The sequence below is a fragment of the Pleurodeles waltl genome, chromosome 4_2 (assembly GCF_031143425.1).
Source record: "Pleurodeles waltl isolate 20211129_DDA chromosome 4_2, aPleWal1.hap1.20221129, whole genome shotgun sequence".
Classification (NCBI taxonomy): domain Eukaryota; kingdom Metazoa; phylum Chordata; class Amphibia; order Caudata; family Salamandridae; genus Pleurodeles; species Pleurodeles waltl.
Window position 1 is genome coordinate 93,750,745 of NC_090443.1, and position 15,864 is coordinate 93,766,608.

The 15,864-nt window shown below is 43.3% G+C and overlaps 1 protein-coding gene across 2 annotated transcripts in view; it reads left to right on the plus strand.

Moving 5' to 3' along the window:
* Positions 1-389: 389 nt before the first annotated feature.
* PIP4K2C (phosphatidylinositol-5-phosphate 4-kinase type 2 gamma) overlaps positions 390-15,864 on the plus strand; it is a 369,084-nt gene continuing 353,609 nt past the window's right edge. The window contains exon 1 of one of the 2 annotated variants that reach the window (XM_069230812.1): positions 390-882. In XM_069230812.1, coding sequence (XP_069086913.1) covers positions 622-882 — 261 coding nt within the window. In that variant the 5' untranslated portion in view covers positions 390-621. The remainder of the gene's footprint in view (positions 883-15,864) is intronic. The other variant, XM_069230813.1, reaches the window with a different exon arrangement.

The window sequence follows — 15,864 nt, forward strand, 5'->3', positions numbered from 1 at the left end:
ATAGGCCTGGCTCTACCTGAATGTTTAGGTCTGGCTTGAAAGAGCAACTGTCCCCTGACCCATTAACCTTAACCAATTTTATTCTACAGTTGTTTCCACACGAATACATATCGATTCCCATGCTATTTACTTTCTAATGTTTCACATTTGCCATACATGCCCCCATTTTAAAGCTGTAAAGTGGGAGATTTTGAAAACAAAAGCTGGAGAATGTATTGTCCCCATCGACTTCTATTGATGCGGAGACATTTTTTGGCTTAAAATATCGGGAGTCTCCCGCCTGAATCGGGATTACCATACAACATTTCGTTAAAGTCAGACCTATTGGCATTGCCAAAGTTTTTTTTTACCACTGGGCGACACATACACACTTTTGTTAGGTAAACTTTGCGGCCATCTTGGTAGGGAGCAGATCCCAGTTGTACGTGGCGATATGTGCAGTGGGTTTTTCTTATCGACCCAGCATGGTTACGCGTCCTCACGGCACGCGCTAGTCGACTAAGCTTGAGAACGCCGCTTATGATTGGACTGGACGTTGGTTAGAGAGCGGCCGACCGAGAAGAGAAGTACCGAGTCAAGAAGCACGATAGACACAGAGAGCGGACTAGGCGCAGGGAAAGGATGTGGTCGGGTCGGAGGGAGGAGAGCGAGGGGCCCCGGGCAACAAGGAGCTTGTCTGCAGGTGGAGGTGAAGGCGGAGGCCGCGGAGGGATAGGGCAAGCCGCGGGTAATATGGCTTCCTCCACGGCTCCCGTGGGCATTCTAAGTGCTGTTACTGCTAAGACCAAGAGTAAGAAAAAACACTTCGTGCAGCAGAAGGTGAAGGTGTTCCGGGCCAGCCAGCCCCGCCTCAGTGTGCTGATGTGGGGTGTGAACCATTCGGTAAGAACAGTGTGCTAGAGTCCATGGGCAAGTAGAGGTAAAAGTAGAGATGGCTGTCTTGAAGGGGGATAATGTGTGTGGTTAATACTTGAAATAAACAACCTGGTGGAAACGGACGAGGAAGGGAGAAAAAGTACTCAAAGGTTCAGTGAGACTATTTGATGAAATAAGAGATTCACCCGATAAAAGGGGAAAACGGCTGTAGAAGGAATCAGACTACCTGGTGCGAAGGGCGCATTTGTTAAAATGAAGACCACATGGGGTGGAAATTACACGAGTAAAGGAGGCACCTGATAAAAGGGGGGAAGCAAAGCCACATGACGGAGTTTGTGATTCTGGGGTCTGACAACAGTACTCACCACGGAAACAGCACAGTAACAACCTATTTCCACAGGACCATAAGAAAAGTTCCCAACATTTACTTCTGCCTTGTTACTCTTTGTATAAAAATATGGGGATAGGGTTTGGAGGCTAAAAAATAGACCCAATACAAGTAACGAGTGCTATTTAAAAAAAAAAAAAAAAACTTTGACAGGAACAAGGTGGGCAGTTCAGTGAGGTTGTCTATCACCACCATAGAATTCACATTTAATCCTGGTTGTACAATTTTTATTACATACGCAAGATATAAACACTGAATTATAAATCTGGGCATGGCCCATAATACTGTGGCATTCTGCTTGGATTTTAACTCCTTGTCTGTTATGCTGGAATCACTGTCACTCATAACGGTCTACTGGGCAAGTTAAGATATTCTGGAACCAGGAGACTTGGGCCCATATTTAACAGAAAATGACAGAGGGCGACACAGAGTGCAGCACACATAGAGAAAAAAATGAGGAGAAATAAAAGTATTTCTCCTCGTTGCGCCATGCTAACGGTATTCCTAGAGTGGCATTACATTTTGACATTCCCTCAGGTTTACGAAAACTCGGAAATCTGGGGCAGCGTCAAAATACAATGGGTGTTGCTGTGGAACGCCCACAGCAGCACCCTTTGCACGCCCCTTCCACACAAAGTTCTGCGTGTGAAGGGGCTGTATTTACAAGGTGGCATTAAGTCACAAAAAGTGGCTTATCACCACCTTGTAAATACGTGCAGGGCTCTTAACTATATCCCTTGGTTTTTCAAACAAGCTTCCGCTGTTGACTAAACTGTGTATTCTAGGACAGCCATCATTTGATCTTATTTATCTTTTCTCATTTTTGCCCAACATTGGGAGCATTTAGAAACAGTTTAAACCAGTTAGTACATTTTTGATTAAAAAAAAAAAAAAACACGTAACCTGCTCATTAACCCTGGGGAGGGTGGTTATCCATGCCTACTCTCATGGTGTTTTGACCCGATGTAATATGGTGGTAACGTACATGGATGTGGAATTCCTATAGGCCGACACCCAGGACTATATTGTTTGGTGTCAAGGACTACACGTTTTCATGTTTATTTTGTTCCTGGGACACATTATGGCACATGATAGGGAATTGTCTGCAGTTAAGGTTATATTTGTGTCCATATGTCATTGCTATTTGAACTTGTATGTATGGTTCATTAATGCAAAGCCTTTATTTTTAGGGTGACCTCTATAAATAAAAGTTGAAAGCTTGGACTGCACTACTGACAGCGGTTCCAGTACAAAAAAAAAATTTGTACACATGTTTGCAAAGTTTAACAATATGAGGTTACGTATAATGCTCCCAGAATGCTGTCTGATTATATGCAAATATTTGCAGAAGCTTGAAAGCGAGATTTATTAATTCTTTGCTTTCAAAATAAAATGTTCACAAAAAATTGCAACTAGGGAAAAAATGTTTGACTAAATTACTGTGAAATTTTAGGTACCATTTCTTCGAAGAATCATTTAGTGAAATGTTAATGCATGATGGTAGTGCTGAAAAAAATTAATGATGGAAAATCAATGTAAACAGTTTCAAAAAGATTAAGGCAAACATGAAAAAAACATTAATTAGCAAAGCCAATATGTATGACATTGATGGTCAGTCTTTTGGTTGTCAATCCTTGCCTTGTCTTGACATAGCTTTTGTAGCACTTCATTGTGGTTTGCCCTGCTGGGCCCTCACCATTGTAACAAACATTGGTGAACGGCAAGAATATTTTATGGTCTCAAAAAGCACATGTTGCCACATTAGTTCCTGGAACTGGACAAAACTACTTTGTGTGCAGATATGCTTCTTGTGAAGGAGCAGATTGTTATCACTGACAGTGAAGCCACCCAACAGATGGATATAGAGACCTAGAACTTAACTAAAAACAAAAGGTCTTGGTTTAAGCCAGACCTAATTAGGGGCCCAATTCCTCATGTCTCAAAATAGGGCCCATGGTATATGTATTTGCGTTAGTACAGATTTATGTATTTCATGAATTTACAGAAGTAGACCAGGAAATGCTACTAGAAAATGTTTGTGAATTGTGTTTTAGCAAGAGCAAGTATGCATGAGTAGATTTGCTCGTGCGAAAATCTGTTGAGCGTTTACAAGTTCACTTTTCCCTTCAACCATTTTTTTTCCCCGTCCCTGGAAGAAGTAAATTTCCAATCATTTTTAGGATAGGAAACAATTAGAAAAGAGATGGTGGAAACCGTTAAAACATGCAAGTTAGTTTGTTTGCACAGACTCAAAAGAGCATTCCAACCCTGGAACTATTGCTTACCGCTATCTCCAGCCCCAGTATGTAGATCTGCAGAAAGGTGGCAAAATAAGGAAAGTGCTAGTATTCAAGCTTTACTGTAGTATTAGCCCTGGCACAATCCGAGAGGCTGTTATCAGAGCTCTTGGTTAATGATATTGCTTCCATCATTTGTGACCACACTACAGAGCACCAAAGGGACAAGCAATGATTTTTTTTTTTTTTTTTTAAACAGGACAAGTAGGCTTATAAAGCAACCTGTCACGTGAACTAGTATATATTTTATTAAATGCCCCACACCTGAAAGTATTCACCTTGGAACAAGCAGCACTGCATTACAATCTCAGGTCTCTAACTTCACCAGATTTTTAAATCTTGGGCACATCATAGTTTACCTGTGCCTTTGTTCCCTGAGTTGGCAATATCTCTCCTCCTTAAACAAGACACCATGGGATATTCCCAGCACATGTCGTCACCAAAGTTTTGATTTATACAGTTAGGATTGTTGAAGCAGGGGCGGGTGATCTTGATCTCTGAAGGAGGTGTCAAGAAGGTCCCTAAAGGAAAAGGATGGAATGATATGCCTGCAGAAGAAAAAGCATGGGTGAAGATACCCAAAGGAGAAAGAATGAGAGGCAGCTTCCCGGAAGAAAAAGGACAGTGGGACCAATTGTGTAAGGGTTTAGGCATTCTTAGAGGAAGGAGTGGGAGCTGCTGTCTGTGAAATGAGTGGGGGGGGGGGCATATGATCTTATGACAGGGCCACCTTAGGATGGAGTGGGTTATGTCTTCTCAGGATGGTGGGTATAAACTATTTAGAGTTTGGGGGGAAAGGGATTACTCCTTAGATCCCTCCCTTTCAACAGGACAGGGTTTCCAGTAGCTTTTCTGTTACTTAACGTTTTAGGCATGTCTATGGGAAATTAGATTATTTGAGGTGGACAATCATCTGCTTCATGAGATAAGTCCGCCACTTGATAGATGTCAGTCCCTTGTAATGTGATCCAAAGCAGTTGAGCTCAAATCAAATGCAATGTGTAAATTATTTACAGAGTTCCTACGCTTTAGAAAACGTCACAAAAACACCATTGAACTCCACAATTTTAATATAAAGAAAACATTTAGGAGAAAAATAAAATGAGGAATCCAATAAAGGGAGCCAGCAATATGAATTTTTGAAGATTTAAGTGGAAATAGTGCCACACGTGCTAGAGATAGTCTATCGAAGCAGTCGACTCGAACCTTGGTGCAATTTAAGGCAGACTGCAGTGGACCCCTGTTTGGATACAAGTGGATAGGTCCTGGTGAAAGTATAGAAAGGAAAAAGTTTGAAAAGGTTTCTAAATCCCACCACAGAACGGGACTCAGTCTCTTTTTGAGAAGAAAAAGAAATCCTTGAACGGGCTGCCCCTGAAATTGTAGCATTCACTGCAGTACTGAAAGCCGGATACTTGAAGCAGGTTGGTTCCACTAGAGCTCCGGAGCTTTGGAAATCTCGTCATGAAAGTGTTCGAAGTCCCACAACAGATTAGTACTTACTTACTTGTAGGTTTTGCTTACAGCACACTTGCACTGTCAGCAAAAGCTAGTGTAATAAAGATAATAACAGGGTTAGAGCCCTCCCATTACTTACCAGTACTTATAGTTTGGTTGACGTTCACTTCACTTTCGGGTTCCTTGTTTCTTACTGATCACACTACCTGCTACCTGCCTGATTTTCTCTTACTCCTGCAGGCTTCTCAGGGCTTCTGTCCATACCATGGAGCATGCACGCAGTGCAGCTTCCTGTTTTCAGCCAGTGTTCTTCCACTGACAGCGTGCTGCTCCAGGTACTTTTTAAAAACTTTTGGCCATGCACTCAGAGTGCAAGGTACTGTATGCCCCATACTCCCCCACACTGTCTATTCTCCCCACCTCCTCCCAACTGTTTATCCACCACCATCCCTGCTGTTCGTTGCAACCCCCACCTGTTTTGACCCTCACTCCACCTGCTCAGTATGTGACCACTTCACAGGATTCTTTTTGTGAAGTTTTGTACAGTGTAAACTCGACCCAAAGGTAGTTATTGAAGTGCTTTACATGTGCACCAGTTACATTAATTACATAAGGTGACACTGTGTTTCATGTGCTCTGTATGTGTGTAACAAAATACTACTGGTTTTATCTCTAAAAACGTCTGTTCATTAAAGCGTGATGCCTTTTCAAGTAGTACTTGTCAGAATACTGCCTGAGTCTAGCATGATGCAAGCCGGCAAAGTTGCTTAGTGGTTAATGTAATTGCCCTAAAACCAGCCATAAAATTATCACTGTCATTCTAACCATAGTATATACACCTCCCCGGTCTGTTTTTCCCCCACCCCCTGTCTGTGTTGCACCCACCGCTGCTGCTGTCTGTTTTTACATATACGTCTTAAATGGAGAAAAAAAAAAACTTTATGACACAGTAAACAGTGGCTGAGTAATATAACTTTTTTTTTCTTTTTACTTTAACCCATACTGGACTCGTGCTGTTCAACATATATTAAATAATGAGAAAACCAGTAGATCTCACAAAGGCGAAACCTATTGGCTTGCCAACACTTGTTTGGAGGTGCTGAGAGCTTTGAGCAGCACAAAGTTGAAATTCAGTAGGATGCCATGGAAGAGCCACTGTGATACCTTTTACCCACGGGCCCCTGAAACTCTGGCACACTGAAGGAAAAGTTTCTAAAAGATTCCAAACTTTCTTCTGGTGCCTAAAGAACCATAGGAGTACATTTCTAAGCCCCCTAAGACCTCTTGGGAGGGCTCTTAGAGACTCTCAGGGTTTCAGGCAGAGGCCGGCAGCAAAGTCTAGTCCAGTTGCCATTGGACAGCTGGACATTTCCAGGAAAAGGCCTCTTGCAGCTTGTTGTCTCTCTATAGCCCCCTGTAAGTCTTCAAACTGATCATTTAAGTTCTGTTCTCTGTCTTGGGTACAAGAAGGAGCATGTCAAGTCCTTCAGGGGTTCTTTCAAAGTCAAAGCCAGCTTTTGCAGTCCTCTTGTTATTGAGGTGCCACACTTATTCCTGGTACCAGTGGGAATGACTCTGGGACACTCCCTAACAAAAGGGGTACAAATTCCTCAGGGCAACCCTAACACATTTGTCATAAGTTCCTGTTTGTCCTAGTGCAGATAATCTTACAGTGCCCCTAATCTCTAAATCCAAGATCGGAAAACCCATCTCCTTTTGTGCAGAGCCTGTGTGCCCTCCTAAAAGTTTGGCCAGAGTAATGAACAGTCCCTTTTATGGTAACTCAAAACAGGTTCTAGAGCTAACTTTCAGCTTACAGGATTTAGTGCCAGTTTGACTAAAGGGACAAAGGCTGTGGCCTTTCCAAGTGTCACCTAACATTTATTTGTGACTGGGAAAGCCTCTTTGAAGTAAATTAGGTTTTAAAGAATACGTCCAGCTGCAGATTCCTCACTTTGTGACTACCCCTAGGCGCCAGACTGGATTCATAGAATTTTCTTTTTGTAATTCCCTCTTAGGTCAGTAGGTGGCATCATATAGCTGTGTCAGATCCATCCCACCACAAACGTGACATCTGGGACCCCTACATACTTGCCACTTCTGTGTGCTGAAATGAGTTATTTTCTTTCTGCCCATTCAGACAAGGATCTGGAGCTCGCTCCCTCAGTACTGTCAGGCCTGCCGGCCAAAATTGTTTGAAGTTTTCCCAGTGTGCAAGACTCATGTCTCCCCTAATGACGACAGGGTTCAAACCTTGTAAGGATTGTGACAAACAAATGATTGTTACTCACAAGGTCTGTTTCTGGTGTTTGGGCTCCTCAAATGGTGTGCGACAAATGCCCTTGGATGAATCAGCAGCTCACCCAGGACTGCAAAGCCATGCTCTACATTGCAGAACATTGCCAAAAGGCCTTGTATTGCGCAATGTCGAGGATGAGTTCTTGTTCCTGAGAATGGTCCGTCCACAAGCCATCTTACAGGCTGTTTTTATCAGATAAGTCAAAGAAGAAGAAACGCAGGAAGTCAAAACAGCTCCCACTCGTCCCTCCACTGCCACCATGAGGAGCTGTGTGGCCCAAGGGTACCTCCAAGTCAAAGCCTTGGTCTCTGACCCCAGAACTGCTTCCAGCTTTGATAATGAGTCAATAGTTCCCATGTCAGTCTGCGATGCACAGCAGATCCAGTCCTTCAAAGAAGCCATGCTGAGGATCTTTCGCACTGGGCCAGTGTCAAAACTCCATTCAACGGGCCACGGGCAAGTAGAAGTTGCTGGGCCTAACCCTGGGGGTTGAGACCTTCTACTTAAGATGCCCCGGGACCTGGCCACTACGGATCCTGAGCAACTGGGCCAAGTACCCCTTCAGCACTTGACCTTCAGTGGTAGCGTGGGTCAAGCAGTCCAAGGCATCTTGGGGTTGGTAGACCCAAGGGGCGAGGGGGTTGAACACAGGCTTACCACTCAAAGTACATTCAGCAGCAGCAGTAAACGATTAGCCAGTCAAAATACTTGCTTTTGTGAAAAAGGATTATTTAATTACGACCACAAAATGAAATACTACATCTACAAACAGTCTCCTGAGATCATGGCTCTCGTATTTCATAGGCGGTCCTTAAGTCCCACCTCCCTCAAGCTAGCTGTAGTGGTTGTTCCCTATTCACTATAACCGACATTCAGATTAAGTTCCACTAGTAGTTTGAGTCTTAGGATTCCCAGTTCGACTTCGTATTAAAGTCAAAAGTGCTCTAGCGCTGCAGTGCTCTTTAGCAAGCAAGTTTCCCCTGAGCTGCCCGGCTCTAAAAATCAGCATTACCTGCACCCGCAGAATCAGAGTGACAGGAGTCTCTAAGGATGTCCCCGCTGCCTGTGTGGGGCTGTAGTGACTGTCTCAGATATGTCTCTCACGTGGCCCAGGCAGACTGCTCTTGGCTTTCCTTGAGATCCCCAACATGCAGTCCTGCAGTGACGGGGTCCAGGGTGTTCTCGCAGCTCCTTCAAGCAGGGTATGTTTTTTTTGTTCTTCTCACCAGTAGTGGGGAGAGTTGCGATGATCCTGGTCTGGAGACACAACTCAGGCTCTCTAGGGTCACCACAGGTGCCTTTCTCCTCAGATGACGATCTTGACCAGTCCATACTTCTTGCTTGGTCCAGCTGGTTCTCTCTGCCATACGAGGTCATGATCCCTCCACTGCACACAGGCCCGATGGGTGCATGGGCAGTCTTCAAGGCGCCCCGCCCTCCAACATGGGGGGGAGGGAGTCACCAACTTGACACTGCACACAGACTGCAGCCCGCTCGACGCAGCAGCACTCTTCAGAGTGACCATTCACCCCGGCATATGTAGTAGTCGACTTTACAATGCATGCAGTTGATGATCCGTTTGGTGCAGCAATAATCACGGCTCACTGCACAATGGCCCTTATCTGGCATACAAGGGTTGCCGACTTTCCCTGGACACAGGCAATGACCCGATTGGGACAGCAGCCATATCCTCACACCTCGCTTAGGGAATCCACTCACCCGGATTCCTCTCTGGGTCTTGCTCTCTTCATCCTCACAGAGTATACTTGTCTTGGCAAACGGAGGTGCTGGTGCCTCAGGCTCCAGGGCAGGTAGTCTTTGGTTCCCTGGAAGATGTGCCCTCACCCAGCTGGTAGACTAGCAGACCTTGGCCCGCAGTCCTGGTCAGAGGCAGAAGTCTTGCAGGGCTTCTCTTCCTCCCAAAGCCTGACTGGTTGCCTGACAGTTGACAATTTTGGGGGTCTCAAGCGCCACTCCTTATAGTTCGTTTCCAGGCATGAACTGTGATTTAGACTCTGAAACTTTAAAGTTTTTGTTGGGAGTCTGCTTCTGTTCTCTCTTCCTCCAGAAACAGTCTGTCACAGAAGAGACTACTCCAAATTTGAATCCTCACAACACCGACCGTGGGAGTGACTAGAGGTTCTACCCTGAATGTCAGCCACAGTGATATGGGTATCAAAAGGTTACCCCCAAGGCCTCAACCCTACTATTTATGATTCTCTTACCAGCCCCATCTCCTTCGTGAGATGTGCCCAGGCCCCTTTTTTGTAGCCTCTCTCTGAATCAAAGAATTCCCTTTAAATTGTACAGGAGAGCCTGGCTATCACTTCCTGGAGTGTATCCCCCACCCATCTTAAAGGAATGCAGCAATTCACAAATCTAGAAGTCTTTTTTGACACTGGAGCACTCGGACGTCTGTTGCGAATTACAGTAGTTTCAAAGAGACAGTATGTTCCTGTTATTTTTATCACTTAAACTGTTGTCGATAATCTTGAAAACAGCATCTGGCAGCCGAAATGTGTTTGGTCTATCCCAAGACCTTTTCAAGGCTGCTACATATTCAAAATATATATTGTTACATGTATACCAATTTCCCAAAAAATCTGTCACTATATTGTACTCTGTGTATAGCCGCTGGAACTAAAGATGAGATATTTAAAATGTTCCTCCGATTCGAAAACCTATGACCACACCAGTGGAATCTAAAAGATGAAAAGAAAATGTGTGTATATATACAGTGACACACCACATGGGAAACCCAGTGGGCAATGGAAAGGAGGAATGCTTGACACAGATCATGCATGTATCCCATCACCATATTTGTCTACTGTTGAAGAATAGACATGCAGACAGAAGGTCAACCATCTCCTGAATGCTGATATGATAAAGCAGGGTGCATCCCTAGTGTATTACCAGGGCAAGCTTCTTATCCTGTAGTCAGATACCTCAAATTGTACCAGCGATACCACAGTCCAACCATTAAAAAGTCTGTTAAGCATTTGTGTTAAAAATATACTTCACGGGGTCTAAAAAGTAAATAATATGACACTGGTCTTTATGGTATCTAGACGTCTATAAGAGGGAGGAATTGTTTATGCTAATAGTCAAGCCCCCTTACCTATTACATGTATGAAATATACGTGGTGAAATAAGCAAATTTACACTTTGCTTCTGTGTTAGGGGCTGAAACCATGTAGGCTCTATTTGGAAAACTGTAGAAGATAAACTAAGAAGAATATAGAAGAAAACAGTTTTTTATACGTAATAAAAATATGCTTTGTGCTCACAGTCCAAATATAGAAGTAAAATGTATGAAGGAATGATCAGAGTCCGTGTAACTAACTATAGGAATGCTGAAAAAGCATGGTCAGAAGAAATAGTAGATGGTCTTAAAAACGGTCCGAATTCAAACACCTACAGTAGACCCACCATATTGGAGCAATAAAAAGATCCATAAAAAAGTCATTAAAACACTAAATGAAGTGGGATAAAGTCAGATTGGTATTTCATGGGGCATTTATATATATGTTGAGCCATAATTTATATGGTGTTTATAAAAAGAGTGGGTGGTTGGCCAACCCCCAGTTTGCATCCAATCATATATCAGCACAAGGACTGTCTGATCCACAGAGGATTCGCGTCCCTAGATATACACATTTCTTTTTCATGAAATATCTCAAAAACTACTGAACTAATTTACACCTAAAGGCAAAAAGCACGCTTTCTGGACCAAGAGCTACCGTTCTGCTAAATTTGCTGTAATTCAGTCTACTGGTTCGGGCTGTAATCATGTTCAAAATCCATATGTGAAACTGAATGGGGATAATACGTTTTTGGACCCCCCCCCCCTTTTTTTCTCGACCCCTGCTTGACGGATCACCTCAAAACATTCAAGACCGCAGCAGAAGTGAGCGGCAGACTAGAATAAACATTTTGTGAAGATTTGTCAAACAGCGCCAAAGTTATTGGCAAAACAAAAAATGCTTTTCCTGTGGAAACTAGATCCTGACCATACCTACTGGCGATTTATAAACTAATGGTGGTTGTTTTTTTAAAGTTAATATATATAATTGTGTGTGGAGAAATATGTATTTGTATCAAGAGTTCAACCAACCGTAAACCAATGTGTATGTCACAAACTGTATATAAATCTACCAAACAAACCGTTCAAAAAGATTATCTGCATCCATGTGGCAAACTACGGAGAAACTAAGAAAGTTTGAAATGAACAAGATAGTAACAGGACTGTGAAAACAGTTGGGTACTACTCACTCTGGAAAGCTCCACCATATTAAACTCTCTTTGTAATCTTTAAATAGAATTAGAGACTGAGGAAAATAGCCTCATCCATGTGGAGTGCTGATATTTTGTGATGCAAGGTACCCAGCATTTTCAAGCAAGTTGGACTAAAATGTAGAGTGCTTGAAAAAGATAGGCATAGAATCTATTGATATAAATTATGACATAATTATAAACTTCTTCATGTATAAAGTTTGTGAATATACATGTAAGCACATTAAGTACAAGAAATGCTCATTGTGTATCAAACATATATAAACACAGTTGTTTATAAGTACAATGTACATGAAAAATTATGAAGCATAATTTGCACAAAGTGCCCCAGATTTTACAGGATATGTTCCAAGTGAGCGTTCAGTTTATGAGAAGAACATGTTTTTAAATTGTTCCAAATGGTATACTTTGCTAGTATTATATTGGTAGCTGGTAGTTCGTTCCTGTTCATATTGGCGTATGTTGCAATGTCCACATTTATAAAAACCCATTGGTGATGGCAGCGAGATTGGCCCTGCATTCATTGTTGGGTTCTGTAGTACACTGTGGCGAAGAATACTTTGTGGTGTTTTACCCCCTAATGTGTGTGATCTGAGGTTCTCCTGGAAGAAAATTTGAAAGAGTGCTGTCCAAATTCAATAAATGCCAGTGTTAACACAATATACTATGTATTGATGTACTCTGACTACTATATGATGTGGTGAAGTTTCATTGCTTCTCCTGGTTGCTATGTTTAGATCTATTGGCCAATAACATACTACTTTTTTTTTTTACTGTGCTACGTGCTTTGTGCCACTGACTCTGGAGAGAGGAGCTGATAGTCCTTTTGGACTTGAAAGCAAATACACCTCGACCATGGTTGCACGTCCCTCGACTCGTAACTTATTCAGATTACTCTCAATTATAAGTTCCCTGAACAAGACAATGACACATCCCATCTCTCCAGTCAGCATTTTATTTGGGACCTAGAAGAGGCCAGGGGTCTTGACTCATTACATGACCCCGGTCTCCACTCACCTAGTCTCTCAGCTGAAGAGTCTGCCTCAGTGGTCATACAGAGAGCAACAGAGGTTTTAGACAAGGGGTCTCCAACCTTTCCTGTAGTGATAGTTACTTTTGATCACCGAAACTCACCATGGCCAAGCCACTCACATGGTATTACCAGGCACCCCCACTCCAAGCTTTACTGACTTTTTAAGTCTAATGTTCATAGAGCAAGATATTGAGGTTTGAACAAAATTTTTGACTAGGTGCACTGTGGCAGGGATGTCATGTGTGTCAATTAGAGCATGATCTTTGGGGATGTATGAACATATCTGTATGTATGAGTGACAGCCTGTGTCATGTATTTGTGACACAGGACCTACCTTTCACCATATGTTTAGACGTTTCATGTATTGTTTTATATGGGAGAAATTTAAAGCGCAGAAAAATCTTCTACAAAAACGTTCATAATCGGAATGTTTTTCTGAACTTTAAATTTCTTCCACTTAAAAACAAGCATTTGCAATGCAGTAGGTCTCACATTTGTGAGAGTTAGAGCTATTGGCGTTGTAAATGACAATGTCTTTTACCTGTGTGTTTTGGTTTGGAGTGTAGTGGGTGTATGAACATGCAGCAACAGCACTGTCTAGAGGACTAAGGATGAGGAATTATCACTGGGAACAGAGACACAGCTGCAGCACTGCCTAAAGGACTTGGAATGGAGGAATTACCGAAGGGAACAGAGAGGCAGCTAGCAGCACTATTCAGAGGACTTAGAATGAGGACTTACCGACGGGACCATAGAAGCAGCTTGCCGCATTGTCTAGAGGACTTGGAATGATTAATTACAGATGGGACCAGAGAAGCAGCTAGCAGCTCTTCCTAGAGGACCAAGAATGAGGGATTACCACTGGGAGCAGACAAGGAGCTGCAGCACTGTCTAGAGGACATAGAGGGAGGATTCACCACTGGGAGCAGACAAGGAGCTGCAGCACTGTCTAGAGGACTTAGAGGGAGGATTCACCACTGGGATCAGAGAAGCAGCTGCAGCATTGTCTACAGGACTAAGAATGAGGGATTACCACGGGGACCAGAGAAGCAGCTAGAAGTACTGCCTATAGGATTAAGAATGAGGATTTACCGCTAGGACTAGAGAAGCAGCTGCAGCACTGTCTAGAGGACTTAGAATGAGAAATTACCACTGGGACAAGAGAAGGAGCTGCAGCATAGTCTACAGGGGTGAGAAGGAGGAATTTCCGAAGGGACCAGAGAAGCAGCTTGCTGCACTACCTAGAGGACTTAGAATGAGGAATTACTGACGGGACCAGAGAAGCAGAAAGCAGCACTGCCTATTGGATTAAGAATGAGGATTTACCACTGGGATCAGAGAAGCAGCTGCAGCGCTGTCTAGAGGACTTAGAATGAGGAATTACCACTGGGACCAGTGAAGCAGCTGCAGCATTGTCTGCAGGACTAAGAATGAGGAATTACGTCTGTGACCAGAGAAGCAGCAAGCAGCACTGTCTAGAGGACTTAGAATGTGGAATTGCCACTGAGACTAAAGAAGCAGCTAGCAGCATTGTCTGCAGGATTAAGAATGAGGAAGCGCCACTGGGACTAGAGAAGCAGCTAGCAGCACTGCCAGTAGGATTAGGAATGAGGAATTACCACTGGGACCAGAGAAGCAGCAGCAGCATCACTGTCTAGATGACTTAGAATAAGGAATTACCGATGTGACCAGAGAAGCAACGTGCTGCACTTCCTAAAGGACTAAGAATGAGGAATTGCCACTGGGACCAGAGAAGCAGCTAGCAGCACTGCCTGTAGGGTAAAGGATGAGGAATTACCACTGGTGCCAGTGAAGCAGCTGCATCACTGTGTAGAGGACTTTAGAACTAGGAAGTCTTAGAGTGGATGAGTGGAGGGAGAAGTGGCTTAGAAAACATCAATGTAGATTTTCCTAGTAATTTATGACGGAAAGTCTTAATTTTATTAAAGACACGGAGGCGAATGTTATGCGTTCTTTTCTTACTTTATTTTAAATAGCAGCAGTCAAGAAACTACAGCTCCCAAAAGGCTTAGCAACAGACTAGCCAATGGGAGCAAAACAGAAACTAAGGCTGGACCAATCAGCAGAAGCCATCAACCATAGAGTGTACCCTTGACTGCAAACAGCCCTCTTTTCTTGAACGAGCAAGTCAGATAGAATCGTAAAACAATGGGTAAGTAAGTCCAACAATTGCCAAAGCCAAGGAAATGGAACAAAATTCTTGAACCACAGTAATAAACCGGGAGTACGATGAAGTAGGGAGATGATCCTGATGAGGTTGCGATGACCGGTCCGGAGGTTTCTTCTCGAAGGAGGAGAGGATGGAGCCAGCGGCATTATCCGGAAGCTGCAGGCAATGCAGTAGTCGCTGGGAGGGAGAAAGAAAGTACATATTAATAGAAGTACTGTGGTGGGATAATATTCGCCTCCGTGTCTTTAATAAAATTAAGACTTTCCGTCATAAATTACTAGGAAAATCTACAATTTATGGCAAGACCGGAGGCTCTATTATGCGAGTTTAAAGCTTGACAATAACTACTGAAGAAGCGGTTCTAACAGGTTTACAATAGAAGGTTTTGAAAACATTGTCATTAGACCAATCTGCTGACCTAAGAATGTCCTCCAAACTGGACCCCAGGGCAAAAGCCTTAGAGGCCATGGCTCCCCTGGAAGAATGGGCTCCGAAGACGGAAATGTCAATCCCCGCTAGGGACATAATCCATTTAACCCAGCGAGCCAGAGTTTCAGAAGTCACCGGCTTGTGGGGTTTGCGAAAGGAAATCAACAGTTGGTTAGAAGAGGACGTTCTCAGGTTACCAGTTCTTTTTTCATATTCCTTTAAACAAAGACCCACACATAGTTTTGGTTTATCAGGGAAGAACGGATAGAAAACCGAATGTAAATTAGTTTTGGTGCGTTTGGAAATGTGGAATAAAACACCTGAGGGTTAGTACTGATGAGCAAACACGTCTAAAGACTTAACATCTGAAACCCTTTTGATGGTAATTAGGCATAGCAACATAGTAAGCTTGGCAGAAAGCATTTTAAAGGAAAGACCTGGATTATCTGGCCAAGAAAGGAGTAGGTTCAGGACTAGGGAAACGTCCCAGACATAGGAATATTTGGCAGTAGGGGGCCTCGAGAGTTTCACGCCTTTGAAAAGGCGACAAATTAAGGGATGGGTCCCGATAGGATTACCATCAATCTTCGAATGGTTCAT